Raw genomic sequence first — 18,286 nt, 5'->3', positions numbered from 1 at the left:
TTGCTTCTTTAACAAATCAGCATGAAGCTAGGAACTTAACACAACACAGATTTATTCTCTTACTGTAGGGGAAGTCCAAAGTCCTCTGGAGGCTGTGGTGGAGAATCCATTCTGTTGCTTTCTGCAGCTTTGTAGAAGCTGTTACTTGCTTGGCTGAGGACCACATCATTCTGATCACGCCTGTGGTTAAGTCTTCTGAGACTCCAACTCCCCTCTTTATCTTATTAGGGCCTTTGTGATTACACTGGGCCCATCTGGATAATCCAGGACAAATGGTTCATCTCAAGATCCTGAACATAATTAGACCTGCAATCTCTTTTTGCTACATAAAGTCAGCTATTCACAGATTTTGGGGACTAGGATATATGTATCTTTGGTTGGGAGGGGGAAATTCTGCCTGTTACAAGTAAGATACATGTTCTACTCAATTTTTTGTTTTGTTTTGTGGGGTGGGTATGCCATATCTGGCTGTTAAGCTATCTTATCTTTTATACTCTGAAATAAATCTCAATTCAGAAATGCATATACAGCCAGGGGTGGTAGTATACACCAGTAATCCTAGCACTGCGGGAGGGTGAGGCAGGATGATTGCAAATTCAAGCCCGGTGGACACCTTGGTGAGACCCTCTCTCAAAATCAGAAAATAAAAAGGGTTGGGGAAGTAGTTCAGCGCAAAGGCTCTGAGTTCAGTCCCCAGTTATACACACACATACACACACACGCACATGAGCGCCTATGTGGTGTGGGGGGAAGAAACATACGTGGCTCCAAGAGTTTGGGTAAGGATACAGTACTTCATATATTACTGCCCTGATACAGGTGGTCCTTACCTTGCATGGTTCAATGGCAGCTGAGATTACATCTCAGCCTGGGTCTTTCTAACTGGACCTCTGTGAGGTTTAACTGAGATCAAATGATCTTAAAAGTGTCAGGGTCTAAGTGCTACCAGTCAGGGTGACTGCCTTGCTGCGAGCTTTCAGCAGCAGCAGGTATCTGCAAACCAGGCTTTCCTACCCACTGATAAGTGTCAAAGCCTCCGTTTAGGGCTCTGCTGGGATGAACTCACACAGAGCCCAGAAAGGCGAGCACTCATGAGGAAGAGCCAAGGCTGACGCTGGAGAGTCACCTCAGGGAGCTCTGCCAAGTGGGAATCAGCAAGTCCCATCAGAGACCATGGAAGGTTACTCCAGGAGAAAAGGGCCAGGTGAAGGCATGGCTTAGGACAGGACTGGGGAATCCTCACTTGACCACCTTCTCCACAGACTAGAAGAACTGTGCGCATTTACTGTCATAACTTAAGGCTTTTGTAATGAAAAATTATATTCTAAACCAGAAGGTTACTGAGCCAATCAGCTTATATGAAGAGCCTTAGAAACAAATCTAGCTTTTGACCTAGTGGTTAAATATTTAGGAAATAATGAGAGGCAGACAAAAACTGTAATTCTTTTTTGTTGTTATTGTTTAAGATAAGGACTCACTGTGTAGTTCAGGCTGGCCTTGAACTCACTATGTAGCCTAGGCTGGCCCTGAATTCATAACAATCCTCCTGCCTCAGCTTCCTGAGTGCTGGGATTCCAGGCCTGTGACATCATGACTCGCTAAAAACTACAGATTTAAAAGAAAAAAATTAATAGACAGACGAAGGAAAAAATAAGGCCAATTAATCTGAAGATTTTTTTTCAAGGTTTATGAAAAGTCAATGTTGTTTTCACCTCCACAGTTAACCATTTCAATATTCCTCTCTGTCGTGGGGTGGCGAAATCATCACTTCTTTTGCATTGTTATGGTAACAAGGCTCTCAACACTAAAGGAAATCAAAGTTGCCTTAGAGACACTAGCAGCCTGTAGAAAGGGCAAGCAATCGGTGAGCTGGTAGTGTCATGCTGTTACGGTGCAGCCACTGTGGCCAACAGAAAACCTTCAGATTAGTTCTCGAGGTCTGAGGACAAAGGAAGGGAGGGCACTGTGTTGTCATAAAGTTGGACAAGAGGTGCAGTCCCAAGAAGCAAATCTTCATTCTGTACTGGCAGGTTTGACACAGGACACCTCTCTGCCCCTCTAGCTAGTCATACTGGATGCATTAAAGCTTATTCTGGCAACTACAAAATTGAGCTCACTCCTGATGTCAGATTATATGAATAACTAACAAATGTTCAGAGTCTCATGGTTAAAAATGCTGCCCTAAGCAGCCCATCCATAGGTTTATTAGTTTATTAGTATCCTCTTTCATTGATGTACCAAGATTACAGAGCTGGTCAGACCTGGGATTTAAATCCTCTTTGTCTGATGCCAAATCCTATCATTTGCCTACCACCTCACTGCACCACATATTCAGGATCACGATGAAGCATGTGGAATTTCTCTGCTGTAGGATAGTTGCTTCCCCAACCTTATTACTTAACAAATTACACAAAAGGTGTCTGAAATACAGACTCCGGGGCCTCACTCCTAGAGATTCCAACCCAGAGTGCCATTTGTGAATCTGTATTTTTAAATGGTTGTCTGGAGTCAGGCTTGGAACTAACTGGTGAAATCAAGAGAACTTAGAGGGCTTAGCTTCTGGAGGTGGAAATCAGTGTATTTCCTAACCTACCTGCCTGTTTAAGAATCTGTTGAAATCTATGGATCTCTCCCTAAGAAACACATAAATACATATACATTGTTACATTGGATTTTAGATGGTTGTATTTGCTTCCCATTGCTGCAGTACTCATCTATCACAAATATAGTGCTGGCTTAAAACAACAAAATTTATTATTTTACAGCTCTGAGGGTCAGAAATTAGAAATGGGTCTCATTGGATTCAACTCAGGGTAAATTGGCGCTGTGCTCCTTTCTGGAAACTCTAGGAGATAAGGCATTGTAATGCTTTTCCCAGCTTCTAAACTGCCTGAATTCTTTAGCTCAAGGATCCCTTCCTCCATCTTCAGAGACAACAAGGTCAGTGTAGCTTCCTGTTTCTAGGATCAAATTTCTTTCTCTGATTACAGCCAGGAAAGGTTCTCTCTGATTTTTTTTTCTTTTTTGATACCAGGGATCAAGCCTGGGGGTGCTCTACCATTAAGCTACATCCTATAGCCCCAGCCTCATTAATTTTTTGTATTTTATTTTAAGAAAGGGTCTTGCTGAGTTGCCCAGATAAGTTGCCTTGAACTTGCAATCTTCCTGCCTCAGCCTCCCAAAATGAAGGAGTCTATACTCCCCCATTTCAGCTTGTTCTCTGCTTTTGAGGATTCACGTGGTTAGCCTGGGCTGCCTAGATAAAGCCAGGTCGAATTGCCCATCTGAAAGTCCTTATACTAATCCACTTTGAGTCACAACACAGGCTATAAAGAAAGAGTACGGACATGAGCCCAAGCCCCGGGTTCAATTGTCTGTAAACCCCGCCCCCACCCCCACCCCCAAAAGCAAAGCAAAGGTAGGGAAACTACAATTGTGTGGTCAAACTCCACAGTGAGGAGGACAATCAGTTAAGTGGGAATCTTAAATCTGAATGACTGAATTCAGAGACAGAAGGTAGGGCGATAGCTTAGAAGTCCGGGAAAGGATTTTTTTTCTTTTTGCACTAGCCAGATGAATTGCAATTTACTGGGTATAGTTTGTTTTTGCAAGATGAAGAGGGTTTTGGAGTTGGATGGTGGCGACTGGTTGCACAACAAAAGCGGTTAACTTTCTGTTATGTATGTTCTACCACAATCACACGTTGCTGGACTCCAACCCTTCTGATTCAGCAGGTCTGGAGCAGGACCTGGGATTTGCATTTCTGACAAGTTCAGAGCGATGTCCATGTTGTTGGAACCACACTTGGGAGATCACGGTCCTAGGGGACCAGGGGGATAGGATGGGAGGGCGCTCCCTTCCACGTGACTAATTATTGTTGTTAACCACCACAGCTGGCGCTCCTCCAGCGCTTACCTCTTACGTGTGATTTCACAGCTGCGCCGGGGCAGCGCTGGGCAGGCTAGAGTACATCCTCGTCCTTCACTGGGTTGCTTTGGTCCTTGGTGTGTGTGTGAGACTGTGAGGGAAAGAAAGGCAAAAGCGGAGAGACAGACCCTGCAGGGCCCACACAACGTGTCGGAGCGGAGAGGGTCTCAGCGGCGGGCGCGCGGGGAGGTCCCGGACCAACTCGCCCCCGGGCGGTGCGCAGGGCTCGCGGCCGGCAGGGGGCGCTGGCGAGCTGTCCGCCGCCGCCCGCCTGGGCCGCCCACCCGGGCCGCCCACCTCCGGGCGCGCCTCTCCACAGCGCGGCCCGGCCCGCGAGCCGCTGCCTTCGAGCGCGCAGACCGCTCACCCGGACGCAGGACGCCGCTGCTCGCTGCCCGCTGTGCTGCTCGGCTCACGCGTCCCGCCGGAGCCCGAGCGCACAGCCCGCGCCTCGCGAGCCTCGCGGGGCCGAGGGAGGGCGGCTGCCGGCCGGGGATGGGCGCCGGGGGGCTCTGCGTGCTGCTCCTGGCACTGGTGGCCGCGGGGACCCCGGCGGGCTCCTACAACCTCGACCCGCAGCTCCCTGTGCGCTTCCAGGGCCCCGCCGGCTCCTTCTTCGGCTACGCGGTGCTGGAGCATTTCCACGACAACACGCGCTGGTGAGTGCCCGCCGCTCCGACCCGACCCGGGCCGCCTGGCCAGTCGCCGCCGCCTTTCCGGCCTCCTCCCCGCCGCAGTCCCTGGAGAGCGTTTTAAATGTCTCGGCCCCGAGAGCGCGGCGCGGGGAGCGGGATCCTGGCCCGGCCCCGCCGACGGCCCGGCCCACCGCGCGCCGCTGCGCTCTCCGGACCGCGGGCCCCGGAGCTCCGCGGCTCTTGGGCCGGGTTCGCGACCCATGGCGCGGGTGCCACTGCGTGCAGGAAGCACAGTCACCGGGAGACAGGGGCTCTCTAGAGAGGGGCCCGCGACCCAGGCCTTCTGTGGAAGCCAAGCTGAGAGGCTGCGGCTCCGCGGTGTGCGGGGAAGGAGGGCAGGACCCGCAAGTGACAACGCCAGTGTGGCTGGTTCTTGGGGGCAGCCTGGGCTTCATCTCACACATGCCACCCGGCCCAGAGACACGTGCCAGAAAGCGCAGGAGAGGGACTTAGTTCTGTAGAACTCGAGGAGGAGTTTAGCTGCTCCTGGAGCCCAGAGGAGCGGCCCTGAAGAAAACTCGGGGTGTTTTCCTCATTAAGCATCGCCAGCTAAACTGAACAGAGCTCCAGTGCCCAGCCCGGGAGGAGCCTGAGGAGGTTGCTGCTCTCCTTGGTCTCTTCCTCAGACTTTTTCACAGGAGGAAGAGTTAGACGGCGCGTGCTCCCTCAGTCCCCTCCAGGGTCACGCTTCAGTGTGGGCCGGGTGTGCTGAGGGGTCACCAGGGTGGGCATCTTTGGGGAGGCAGTCAGGACATCTCCATCGGCGATGGGTGTGCTCTGAGCTTAGAGTTATGTGGGAGTCACTGCTCTGAATTGCACAGAGGCTGGTGGAGAAGGGTGGGATGTGGCTGGGGATCCCCACACATTCCAGAAAAGGGAACTTCGCCCAGGCTGCCCAGCTCATTAATATCAGTGTTTAGGAGAGCTCTCTGTGGGAGAACTAGTTTTCAGAATCCTTGTGTAGCTCTTGTCCAGTTCCACGTCCAGCTCCCTGACATTCATCCCTGTTGTTTTAAGACAAGACTGTTTCATCCTGCACTTGCCAAATCGCCTTTTTTAAAAAAAGAGCAGGCTGAACACCTTCCCTGGTGTTCTCCAGACTCCATGTCCACTGTGGGCTTTGGATGTGGTACAAATGCAGCCTGGGGAGGAGCAGTGGGAGAATGCATGCCAGAATCCCAAGCTGAGCTCTGCGGCTGTGTGGCCTTGGCACCCAGAACATGGGAAGAGCGTCAAAAATAGAAGGGCTCCTCTGGGTAGGGGGCCAATGAGGCCGGGGGGTGGGCAGCTGGGTGAACCAGAGTGTCCTGTGCGATCTGCCCGCTGCGGCTGGCTGCTGTGCCCTGCAGTCTTTCACCTTTGGAGGGAGAGGTGCCAGGCCTCTTTGTCACCTGGACTTGGGTGGACCACAGGTTAAAGCTTCCTCAGCTGGAAACAACTGGGTAGAGTCAAGAGCAGACCTGACAGAGAAGAGGTGTGCAGCTCACTTAGTTTTAAAAAGGGAATGAAGAAAAGGCTGGGGATTTAGCTCAGTGGCACTGCACCTGCCTCGTAAATGCAAGGTTCTGAGTTCGATCTCTGTCACACACAGAAAAAGGAATGAAGAAAAGCTGTGTGTGAAGAGATCTGGCAAGTGCAGGACAAGACAGTCTGGCTTTAAACTTGGCACCCAGCTAAACTTTAGGGAGGCACTGAAAGGTGATGTTTGGGCCTGGTCTTGTTGCTAGGAGAGGGGCAGGTATTTCCAGGGTCCTTGGGAACCTTAGCATCTGGGTTGCTGGTCTCAAAAGTGCCCTTCCAGTTGTGATGCTGAGTAGCTGCTCCTTGTACTGGAGGGTTTGTCCCTTTCATATATCCACTGAACTCTACTAAAATCTTTTTGAAGCAGGACCCCCCCCCATTGTCTTTATTTTATTTTATTTTTCTTTCATTGATTTCTGTTCTCTTGCTTTTTTTTTTCTAGTATTTTCTCTTCCCATTCTTGTCTCCCTTCCCTCTTCCTTCCCAAGACCTTGAATGTATTTTCTTCGGATTACGATACCAGTTTTGATGCTGTAGACTTTGAAGCAAGAGACCTCTAACATCTCCTCCTGTCTTTTTTCTTTTCTCTAGAAGCTAGACCTAACTCAGGATGAATGAAATTTAAAGTTTGGGGTCAACTTAAATGTATAAGATTTAAGTGCTGGTTTCGCCGCCTGCTGCACAAGCGCAAGGACCCGAGTTCGAGCCCTGGTACCAAAAAAAAAAAAAGATTTAAGTGCTATGAAAACAGCATCCACAGTCATCTCTACCTTAATTTTCAACTCTGCAGTTGCTGGATTGACGTAATGACTTATTGTTGGTCTCTTACTACTGGGAAATCTCTCTGTATCTTGTACTTCCTAGGCCCATTTGAGGGCCATATAAGTTGTTTTCAGTTATTCACAATTATAAATAACAGCAGGGGTAAGTTTTCTTATAGGTAAATCCTTATGGACATCCTTAATTATTTCCTTTGAATCAATCCCTGGGGTTAGAACTGCAGAGTTAGAGAGGATGGAGGCTTTGAGGCATTCTTTATTGTATTACCAAAGTGCTAGTGAAGTTAAAGTGTGCACTTTAGGGAAATGCATTAATTTATTTAGGCGCAGTGGTTTTGGAGTAGTTTAGCAAAATGCTGCTCTAGAGCATTGAAGAACATATAATCCTATTATGGGGGTGACTTTAAAAAGATCACAAATAGTCAAAATAGAAGAGGAAGGCAAGTGACTTGGACATGAAAAGGAAAAGAAGTGTATCAGAACTTTGACAGGAAAAGATAACTGTTAACCCTTATATCTGTGTCTTTCTTCTGGAAGATTTTTTTGGGTAGCTCCTTAATTATTTTGTGATTGAAGACATTGGCTTCATGCTAATTAGCCACCTACTTTACAGGTTGTCTGTAAGGGTGTGCTGTATATAAGGCATGGAAAGTGCTGGGAGTGGTGGGGAGAGCCCATACCCCAGGTAGCAGAGCTGAGGGTTTCCATGTTGTGTTGGTCAGCTTTGTGCCACAGTAACAGATACCTGAAATTATTGACTTAGAGAAAAGGTTTATTTTGACTCACAGTTTTGGAGATGTCAGGTTTCAGTCCATGGTCTGTTCACTCTATTGCTTCTGGGCCTGAATGGGGGCAGCACATCATGATGGAGCCTGTGGAAGAGCATAGCTGTTCACTTCATGGCCAGGGAGTCAAAAAAGAGAGAGAAAGGAAGGGATCAGGATCCAATTCCCCTCCAAGGACTCCAGTGACCTCCTACTAGGTTTCAGCTTTTAAAGGTTCCACCACTTCTGATGGTGCCAAGCTGGGGACCAATCTTTTAATAAGTGGGCTTTTTGGGGGACATTCCAGACCTGAACCATAGCACATTTTCAGAGATCTCTATGCACACATCACAAAGCATATTGATGTGATCTATGAGTGCAGCTAGCACTACTTTAATCCTATAACTGAGTATTTCTATTAATTCACACACAAACCAAAATTGTCATGACCAGAGGGTGCCAGGCGCCTGCATAAAGAATGGGGTGATCTTGCTTTTCTCAGCCCTGGTGCTAAGTCCCCTCCTGCAGCTATATCATACTGATGACAGAGCCCCAGACCCAGCTTCTCTCAAAGAGCTCATTTGACAGTGCCTCTGTCACCATACCCTGGGCAGTGAGAATTGTCCCCATGGCCCAGGATGTAACTTGATGACACTTGTATCAGTTTGAGTAATTGATTTTTTTTTTTTTTGGTACTGAGGATCGAACTCGGCACCTTGTGCTTGCAAGACAGGCAGCAGAACCACTGAGCTAAATCCCCGGTCCTGTATCAGTTTGGATATAAACATGGAAGTGAATTAGTTTTCCTTTTTCTAATGACATCCAGAGAGTGTCTGCCCACCCAGAGCTCTTATATACCTCCTGCCCCTGTGTCTGATGGCATCCTTTGAACAACAGCAGTAGGTGCCAGGGAACATGGACAAAGCTGATTTCTGTCCCCTTGCCTAGCAGTTCCTCAGCTGCAGAGCCGACAACTGTAACACTCTGTGATATAAATAAATGCAGCCGGGCTGGTGTGCACCCCTCCCCTCCCTGTCTGGCCTAGACGCCCTGGAGTTTGAAGTGGTTGGGTGCACTGACTTCCTTTCTGGCGACATGCTTCCTGCCTCCTCTTCTGGGACATGTCGAGAGGGCTGTGCTCAGGCACAGAGCAAGTGCTTGAAATGGAAGATGCACCAAAGTTTTGCTTTGTGAAGGTTGTCAGAATATCATTCAGCGGGGTGGGGGATTTAGTTCAGTGGTTCTGGTGCCAGCCCCGCAAGCCAAAGGTCCTGAGTTCGATCCCCGGTACCAACCAACCAACCAACAAACAGAATATCATTCAGTGAGGGATAGGAGAAAGTTAGGGCCAAGAGGAACATAGCCTCAATTTGATTTGTATTCGGGTTGAGAATTAAAAGTGTAACCAGCACTGCAAAATAAAACTTTAAACATTAGATTTTTTTTTCCTTTAAAGAAAAGTGACTTCTCTGTACTTCCTCAGGTCTAGGGCATAGCTGGCTATCTGTACTCCACCCAGATGAATAGATAGAATAAAGAAGCCCAATTTCATTTTCTTACACAAAGGAGGGAGAGGTCCACGTCCTGAAAGGGATGGAACTAGCCTGAACATGGGTATTGTTCCATTGTATTCCTTCCTGTACTGTACCTTGCCGTGAAAGACCTTTACCACCTGTATGTGCTGAGATGGTGATTTGAGACAAATGAGCCCTTAGCTTTGAATAGGTGCTTTTTGCTTTTTACCAAAGTAAATGACTTCCTTTGATTTGGTCAGCAGTGAGCAGACAAACCTGAGTGTGTGAACCTGAGTGGCCTGTAACAAAAGAACAAACTACAGGAAGTCCCCAACTTATGAACAAGTTCCGTTCTTGGACAGCCCATAAGGAGGACATGTTCATCATGGCACAGTGTCTGCTGGACAGTGTGGGCTTAGAGCAATGACTTAGATCTTTTGAAAGGCTAGACAAGGATAAGAAGGAGACTTGAGAAAAAGAAAAATCAACCCTTAGCATATTTGAGTATTAAAACCAAAAGAGGGGTGCTGAAAGCTAAAAATTGTGAACTTCTGAAGAGGTTATTTTTCATTCATAACAAACTGGAGTGTCTGTTCTGTGCTGAGGGGTAGAGATTCAAGAATGAAAAATCCACCTGCAAATCTGATGGGTGAGAAAATTGGAGGGAGGTGGCTGTCTTGATTCTTGGGCAAAATGAAAGATTCATTATGGGCTCCAGTAGCGGGAGGCTGGTTCTCAGGCTGGTTCTCAGGTATGGATTGTTTAGAGGAGGAGAGATTCCTATGAAATTGAAAGATTTAGAAGGGGGGTTTGGGACCTTCTGCCCTCCACCTCTGGTCCTGCCTATCCTTCCGAGGAAACACCAGAAGTGGCAGTGGCAGCCCTGCCTTTTAAGCCTCCATGTAGACATGTTTGCTAAGTTCTGTGTCCCATGCTGGGCTTGTAGGCAAAGGTGTAGTTCCCTTTCCTCAGCTGGATTTTCTGGAAATGGCATTCTCAGACCTTGTTCCTAGTTCTCACTCCCCCTGCAGAGCCTGCTCCCACCAAGTTCTTAGGAAGGGCCAGCTCGTATGTGAGACTGAGTTCTAAGGAGACCCAGAAAGCACTTTCTCGGGGCTTCTGGGATGATCCCCTGAAGATCCTGAGACTGGTGCGGGTGCTGTTTTCTGAGTTGGTGCTGAAGAAGGGCAAGGCCAGAGGCAGCTGTCTTGCCCAGGGGAGAACCTGCCAGGGCAGAGGACAGACTCTTCTCAGCCAGTCATTAACAGCTCTGAGTGTGAGAGTGTGAAGGGCCGGGCCCCAGCCAGCTCTGATTCCCTGGTGACATGCTGCTGTTCAGAAAATGGTCTCCTTCTGATAACTTCTGTTTTGATTTGTCTGGGGAAAATACTTACACATTCATTAAAAGCAGCCACAGTGTTCTCTGCAATCATCCCTTTCAAGGGAGTTGCATGTAACTCTAAAAATCAACATTAATTCCATCAGATAGTGTGTGTTGGACATTGACGAGAGGTCAGATGCTTTCACCAGCATAATATTCTTCAGCTGAGTGTTTGACAAGCTGGTGAATGGTTTCTAGTTTGCTAGTTAGGGATCAGAGGCTTACAGAGTTACACCGCAGACAGAGGGAGCCGTGCACATTAACTTGGGATTATGTCAGTTTGCAGCCTCAAGAAGCAAACACTGAGGCAGAAATGCAAGAGAATTGTTAGGGGGTGGGGTTTAAGGACTAGGAAAGAGGGGAAAGAAGCAGGGTTGGGCAGGGGAGAGCCGCAGGCTGCGATGCAGATCCGATTAATCCTGATTAATCCTTCAACTCAGTGGGGACCACTGGGAGATGGCGACCCTCTGCCATGATGAGTCATTGACTGGGGCTGCCTGCGAAGAGAGCAGCCTCCGTCCCCCACTGCAGCAGATCTGGAAGGGCTGCAGCTGGAGGCCATCAGCTCACTGCTACCTGGCAGTTGACTGGGACAGGAAGTACACACCTCCACGGCTGCCCCAGAGCCCCTCAGGCAGAAGTTGGCATGTCAGGAAGTCAGGAGACGTGCTCCTCAGCCTGTGCTTGGGGTTGGGGTCCTGTGTGCCTGTGCTCATCTCACTGAGTCAGTGTGAGGAGTTAGGACTGATGTGGGGCCACTGGAACTGACTCAGAGGCAGAATCCAGACAATTCTCACTGCCAGCTGACTCTCAGGGAATCTTTTTCTGAGGTCAGAAGATGAAGGTAAGGGATTTCAGAGGCAGGGAGTTTGGCCTTAGGTTGAGCCATTGAGCTCTCTGAACCATAAATCCTTTTAGCCAAGTAGATTTGGCTACCAACCAAAGCAGAATGAATTGTTTTATCCCTGCCTTCCTTTTTGCCACAGGGAGTCTTAGGCAGCAGAAGTAAGTCCAAGACTGGGAAAAATCTAGAGTCTTTGAAAACACAAGCTCACTTGGATCCCAATGTCTGCTTTTTAGGAGAGAAAAAGGACTTTTGTAATGCGCTTCAATTAGCAGCAATGATAATAGCAACAGGTGGGACAGGCAACCTCCCAGGTAGCCTTAAACACTCCAAGGGATGAACTGAGATGGAGGAAATTAGTTTTATGCTTTTTCTGTGTGTATGTTCAGATATTTGGGATTACAGATCACACATCACCGGCCACTGGAGCAGGCCTTTTGGTTGCCAGTGCTTCCTAAGTGGGTGGTAGGAGCCAGGAGGACTAAAAGTCTGGCCCCAAACTCACTACATAGTCCAGGGCAGCCTCGAACTCACTATCTCCCTGCCTCAGGCTCCCAGATTGCTGGTATTACAGGGACACACCCCACAGCTCAGCCCAAGGACACTATCTTAATGATGTGACAGGGCCTGTGGGATTACAGATCCTAGAGTTTCCCATGCCTCTTCTTGCCCTGTGGTCTTGTAGAGTCAGGGAGCCTGTGGGAGGCACACCTGTTATGAGTTGCTCTAGCTCCCAACCTGGGCTCCACATGAGTCTGTGAGGGAGATCTACAGTTCTAAAGGGAAGTAGAGGTAGTGGTGAGAAGTTTGTATTTATATGCACTATTTAATGTCAATTAAATGTAAAAGCATTGTTGCTTATTTTTTTTGCGGGGGGGGGGTGATTATCACAGGAAGCCAACAGGAAAACATCAGGGCATTTATTTTGCTCTCCCAGGGGTTTGTAGCTCACTCTATCCCTTGGATGCAGACATGAGCATCATTGATGCCGTCTGTTGTGGAAGGGCATTAGCAGTCCTTTGCTGTGCCACCTCCTCCAGCTGCCTCCCCTCTGCATCTGCCAAGGCTGAGCTCAGGCCAGGACAGCAGCCTCTGAGGCCCCTTCATTCTCTAACAGGACAGTTGGGGACCGATGCCACTCCAAGACTCTGCCTTTCTCAGCTGGGCATGGAGTCTGCTTGTTTTGTTTTTTGACTCAGCAGTGTCCAGTATGGATTGCACTCCCCTTTCTCCTTTTATTTACTTCAAACTACAGTTCCCAGTATAAAAATTATTTTTGCAGCCTTTGATGCATACTTTCTATGAGCCAGAGGCTTTATGCTCATAGTCACTGAATGTAGTCTTACAGTTGCAATTTGAACTCACGCAGGCCTAATTTTTAAAAAATAAATTTATTTATTTATTTACTTACAGTACTGGTGATTCAACCCAGAGACTTGGCACTGAGCTACATCCCTGGCCCTCAAAAAATTTTTTTTTAAAAAAAATTTTGAGACTGGGTTTTATCAACTACTAAATTGCCCAAATTGGGCTCAAACTCAGAATCCTTTTGCCTCAGCCTCCCAGTGTGTTGAGATTTCAGGAGTGCACTGCCACATCCAGCCTAAGTGATCTAATTTAATGTTAATCTGACTTAGGATCCTCTGGGCTGCCCTTTCTCCAACTCCATCAATCCCTTGCCCAAGGAATCAGGGTCTTAAGGAGGAAGGAAAGGCTCCCTAAGCTGGGCAAAATGGTGCATATCTGTAATCCCAGGTATTTGGCAAACTGAGGCAGGAAGACCACAAATTTGAGTCTTGTCTGGGCTGCATAATGAGATCTTGTCTCAAATTAAAAATAAAAAGGGCTGGGAAAGTAGCTTAGAGGTAGACAACCCTGGATTCATTCCCAGTACTGCACTCACAAAGTGCCCTGATGCTGCTTCCGGGAGCACTTTTGACTGCCTTTGGCTTCATGGATGAAGGACTTTAATCCACCCATCCTGGGGTGCACAGACCCCTAAACACTGCCATCTGGAGTTTCCTTTGTGCCTCATCATTGCCCTGGAGGGGGCCATGCACTTGTTGTCTTGCTCCTTAGATAAGGGAAAAGAGGGTAAGGGGACATACACATAGTCAGCTGGCTGGAGAATTGCTGACTGACTCCTGCGTGTGACTCCATGCACACTCTTCAGGGCTGTTTCTACCACCCACCCTACCTAGAGCCTTCAGTAAAAGTTGTGGTCCTGGTTAGTGATAAGATTCCCTTTGGGAAGGAAAGGAGCTCAGGTGATCAGAGAAACTATAGCAGTAGTTCTTGGCCACAGACTTGGATATTTGGCTTATATTGAGGAGCACTTGGTGGGTACAGAGTTACTACAGACTAGTTCCTTTCAGAAGGGGCATGCCCTTGCTTGATGATATATCTGTTCTCTGTTATTACAGTTTTGCCACATAACAGACCTCCCTAAAATTCAGTGGCTTGAACAACCATCCTTTGTTAGCTCATGATTCTGGGGCTGACAGTTTAGGTTGGGCTCTTCTGGGTATTTCTTCAATTCTAAGGTGGGCTTCTTATGTATCTGCTATCATCTCTTGGCATAGCACAGCTTGGAAGGCTCATTTCTACTGCCTGTGTCTTTTATTCTCCATCAGGCTAGCCTGGGCTTAGACATATGGTGGCTGGGCAGGGTGTCAGGAGATGATCAGAAGCAGCCCTAGTCTCTTGAAGCCTAAGCCTGGAAATCAAGCCATGCCTCTTCTGGCCAATGTGAGTTGCAGGACCAGCCTCTCTCAAGAGGAGGGGGAAACAGATTTCACTTTTTCATGGAAGAAGCTGCAAAGTTCCATTGAACAGGACAGAGATACAGGAAGGGTAGAGAGCTGAGAGCACTTTTCTGATGTTACTGGTGATGAAATCATCCTGGCCATTTCCAGATTTTTGTGATGTCAGTCTATAGTTTGAATAAATTCCTGCCTAGTACAGCAGTAAAAGGACCGCAGTTCTAAGAATCTGTGAGCTTGTGGGTCCTGTCAAGAGTTAGAGCTGGGGCAAATGGAGAGCCAAAGTGTTTGGTCTACTACTGCCCAGCATTCTGACATTCCTTTGAACATCTACTTTGTACCATGTATCGCACTGGCTACTTTCTAAATGTCCTCTTGTCTAAACTTCACAGGAATCCTTGTTAGGTACATTTTAATTTCTCCTGCTTTCTAGCAGAGGAAAACAGGCTGAGGGTGGCTAAGAAACTCGTCTGAGATCACACAGTTGGCAGTGGTAGGGGCAGAGTCTGACCTCCAACTCGCTGCCTGTGCAGCTTACACTTCATCACCTTGAGTAACTAGCTCACAAAGCTTAGAATCCAGGTGGAATTATTAGTTTAAAGCCCCTAGAAATATCACTGCTGATAAACACCTGAAATCTCAATTTCTTCAAATGTAAGTGGAGCTGTTGAGGCCTTTCAGGTTTCATGGTTCCAGTTGGCAGGCACTGCTGCCTCTGCTCCTCCTCTGGGAAGGTAGGGTTCAGTGTGGTCCGAGGTGGCTCTGTAACACCAGCCCTCCCTCTGCTGAAGCCTGAGTGTTTTGTGCCCAGTGAGGCCTGTGAGTGATTCCTGGGGTTTCCCTGTGGTGGACACACAGTGATTGAATTTGACTCATGTAACTGAAACATGGGTCCCTGGGGAATCTTTGGCTTTGGGATCAAATGCATGAAAGCAAACCTAATGGGTTTTAAGTTTGTAATCCCCAGTTGTTGTCCTGGATCTGGCTGTAATTTTGCCCTGTGGAGAGGCTGTTGTGGCATTTGTGGGGAGGGATGGAGCCTCTGAGACACTCTGGGTTCCTGGCCTTTCCTAGGGAGGCAGCTGTGGGTCAGCCCTTCTCTGCCTCCTGCTCTCTAGGGAACTGACCTGCAGATTACTCTTAGGATGTGAGAGCAGAGTTCAGAGCAAGGACAGTGCTGGGCTGGAGCCTTGGCCATCACCTTGAATGTACACAGGGGACCAAGGAAGCTCCTTCGGGAAAAATAGGGGACACTTAAACTGACACATTAGGAGAAGGTTTGGGGGAAACATGGACATCCTGGGCTCAGCAGTGTACTAGTGATGTACCCAGCATCTTGGAGTGGGATACACATGAGAAACTGTGTACTAGGATTGCCTTGAGCAGGAAATCACTCTCATGAGCACAACTGACATGGGCAGATGAGCAGATGGGTCCACATTTCCAAAAAATGTTTGTACATGACTTATTAAGAGAGACAAACCTCTGGGTAATACTGTGGTAGCAGTGTCAGTGCTTTGGAAAACCAAGAAGGTGATTGAAATTTACCTTTTGGGTCACTTGAGCATGAGGAGGAGGAGAAAGGTTTCCTTTCTGAATTAAACTCCAGTCTGTCCTCTAATGGGCCGGAGCTTCCAAATCAAAGTCCTCACCTCAGACCTGCCCACAGAACCTCTCTTGGGCTTTCTCAGGTGTGGTCACATGCATGAGCAGTTGGCACCAGAGGGAGCCTTGGGTACCTGTTGGTTTCCTTTTCTCCCTTCTGGCTGATGTGGGTTGAGTAGAGTATGGAGTGGGTGATACCCTGTGCTGTTGAGGTACAGGCTGCAGGGTGGCAGTTGCAGGCTGCGGCAAGTCCCAGGTCTATGTCTGGTTGCTGGCTTCCCCTCTCTGTAAGATGGAATTAATACTAGTGTCTCCCATAGGGTTGTTGTGAAGACTCAGTTTGATATTGCCCATGGTGAGCCTAGCCCGGCACCCAAAGATGCTGTGTCTGCTACGTGCTAGTTCCCCGAACTGGAAGCCCAGAGTCCTAGGCTAATGTCCTAAGACTTTAACATGTTTTTGGAGTTTGTGGCAGCTTAGACCGGTGACGAGATAGGAGGACAGCCTCACTTCTGAAGGGTGATCTACTGTCTCCAAATGAGCTTGGTTATTTGCATTGTAGGTGGTTATATAGCACTTCTTAGAGTACACATTGCCTGATAGCATGTTAGAGTGCACACTCTGAGCTATCCCAAATGGCCTGGGATTCTGCATGTCTATCTAGTACCTGGTGTGGACCACACTTGAAATAACAAGGAGAGGCAAACCAGCATCATGGGTAGCCTGTTGCTGGGGACACCTCGGCCCTTTGATAGAGGAAAGGCACGTTTTTTTCTAAAGAGTGCCACGGAAGATTTTGGCAGTGGGTGTTCGAAGGGTTTGGGATGTCTTTTTATAACTCAGAGGACAATGAGAGAAAAAGCATATGGCATCTTTTCAGTGGCTTGTTCTGAACTCTGAGCCATTGTAATTTCTCAGGATCAGTCTGGCAAATAGCCAGCTGAATGGACTTCAGAAGGGCCACACTCAAGGGCGGTCCTGCAGCAGTAGTCTTCCGGGATGGTGGCCCAGGTAAAGAGCCAGCCCCCGGCTGTGGAGGAAGCCACTGTGTTCTGTAAACACAGAGATACAAGCACATTGTCCAGTGTGCCACTCTGTGAGCGCCACACACGTGTGTGCACACATGCCTTGCCTCTTTATCTCATGCTTTATTTTCCATTGCACAGGATTTGGGAAAAATCTTCTCATGTGACCAGCTGAGTAGAAGTTTGAACCAGAGGGATGTTACAAGGGTTCAAATCAGTCATTTTTGTTAGAGCCATTGTGTACCTTGGGCTTGGAAGGAAATTATAATTCATCAGGTCCTTTCTCCCCTTTAGATTTTGGTGTACATTTTGCCCCTCTTTGTTTTGGCTCAAGGCTAGAGGAAGCAGTGCCTGACAACTCAGCTGTCCAGGATCCTTTCCAGCTTGAATATCCTAGGAATCTGTCTGTGATTCGGAGCAGTGGCACTATCTGAAGTTTCCAGGGTTACAATGCCAATGTTGGGGACATGATAGCAGAACAGCAAATTGATTTCTGTAACAATTTTTCAATCCTTGTAACTGATAAATTTTCACTTTTGTTTTTTTCTGTGACATTTTTTTTTTCAATGCTGTGGGATTGAACCCAGGGTTTTGCATATGTTAAGCAAGCTCTCTACCACTGAGCTACATCCCCTCTATTTCTTGTGCATTTTATCAAATGAATTACAAATAGCAGTTTTTTACGGTGCTGATGTGAATTTGGAGTTGGTGGGCATTTTGGGGCCCTGCCCTGTGACTCCAGTTCTCAAGTAGATGAGGTATTTCATGCTCCTGACCACTGAGGACTTGACATGTGGAAAGGCTGAGGATGTTTCAGTAGTTTAAATATGTTAGATTGCTAATTCTTCTCACTTGTGAAAACAGCTGGCATTATAGAGAACAATCCTTAACTTGCCCCAGTGGCTCTAAAGCTCAGGCTCTGAAGCAAGGGAGAAATTGATCTCTTAATGTGGTTTTCTTCTCACTGTAGTTTTTGTTCTGTGTGTCATTATGCATTTGAGTTAAAGCAGCCAAGGGCAGCCAAACTGCCCTTGTGTGGGTGAGTGAGGCAGTGTGGTCTGCTTGGGAAAGCATTTGCTTAGTTTTCCAAAGGGCTGTGGATTCCAGCCCTGCTTCTGCTTGGAATTCTGTAGCCATGGCCTGCCACAGTGAGCCCAGAGGATTGTCAGCTTCCCAGGGCAGTACCAAGGGGCTACAGGCCTCCTGGGGTAGGTTCCCTCACTCTTGGGGGCCTGGCTTCCCTTCACATCCCAGTAGGGAATCTTGATAGGAGCAAATACAGTTCCTCCAAGACTGACTTGCAAAGAGATACTCCTTTGTGCAAGTGGGTGGGGGCGTCTCCGTCTCTCTGTGTCCTTAGGGATCCTTTGGGGTTGAGCACAGGGACAGTGAGAATTAAGACAAGATGCCTAAACCTACCCATGAACCCTTACACCAGGCCTCTGCACTGGGTTAGTGACAGTGCCCTT

General features: G+C 48.0%; 1 protein-coding gene across 2 annotated transcripts in view; it reads left to right on the top strand.

Moving 5' to 3' along the window:
* The first annotated feature begins 4,276 nt into the window (after positions 1-4,276).
* The window catches only part of Itga9 (integrin subunit alpha 9), a 388,816-nt gene continuing 374,806 nt past the window's right edge, over positions 4,277-18,286 (top strand). The window contains exon 1 of one of the 2 annotated variants that reach the window (XM_004854266.4): positions 4,277-4,586. In XM_004854266.4, coding sequence (XP_004854323.2) covers positions 4,423-4,586 — 164 coding nt within the window. In that variant the 5' untranslated portion in view covers positions 4,277-4,422. The remainder of the gene's footprint in view (positions 4,587-18,286) is intronic. The other variant, XM_087181364.1, reaches the window with a different exon arrangement.

Source organism: Heterocephalus glaber, unplaced genomic scaffold (genome assembly GCF_053883595.1).
Source record: "Heterocephalus glaber isolate CG9 unplaced genomic scaffold, H.glaber_assembly_v1.0 deba00001472, whole genome shotgun sequence".
Classification (NCBI taxonomy): domain Eukaryota; kingdom Metazoa; phylum Chordata; class Mammalia; order Rodentia; family Bathyergidae; genus Heterocephalus; species Heterocephalus glaber.
The sequence above is the reverse complement of the archived record's forward strand: the minus strand, read 5'-3'. Positions and strand labels throughout refer to the sequence as shown.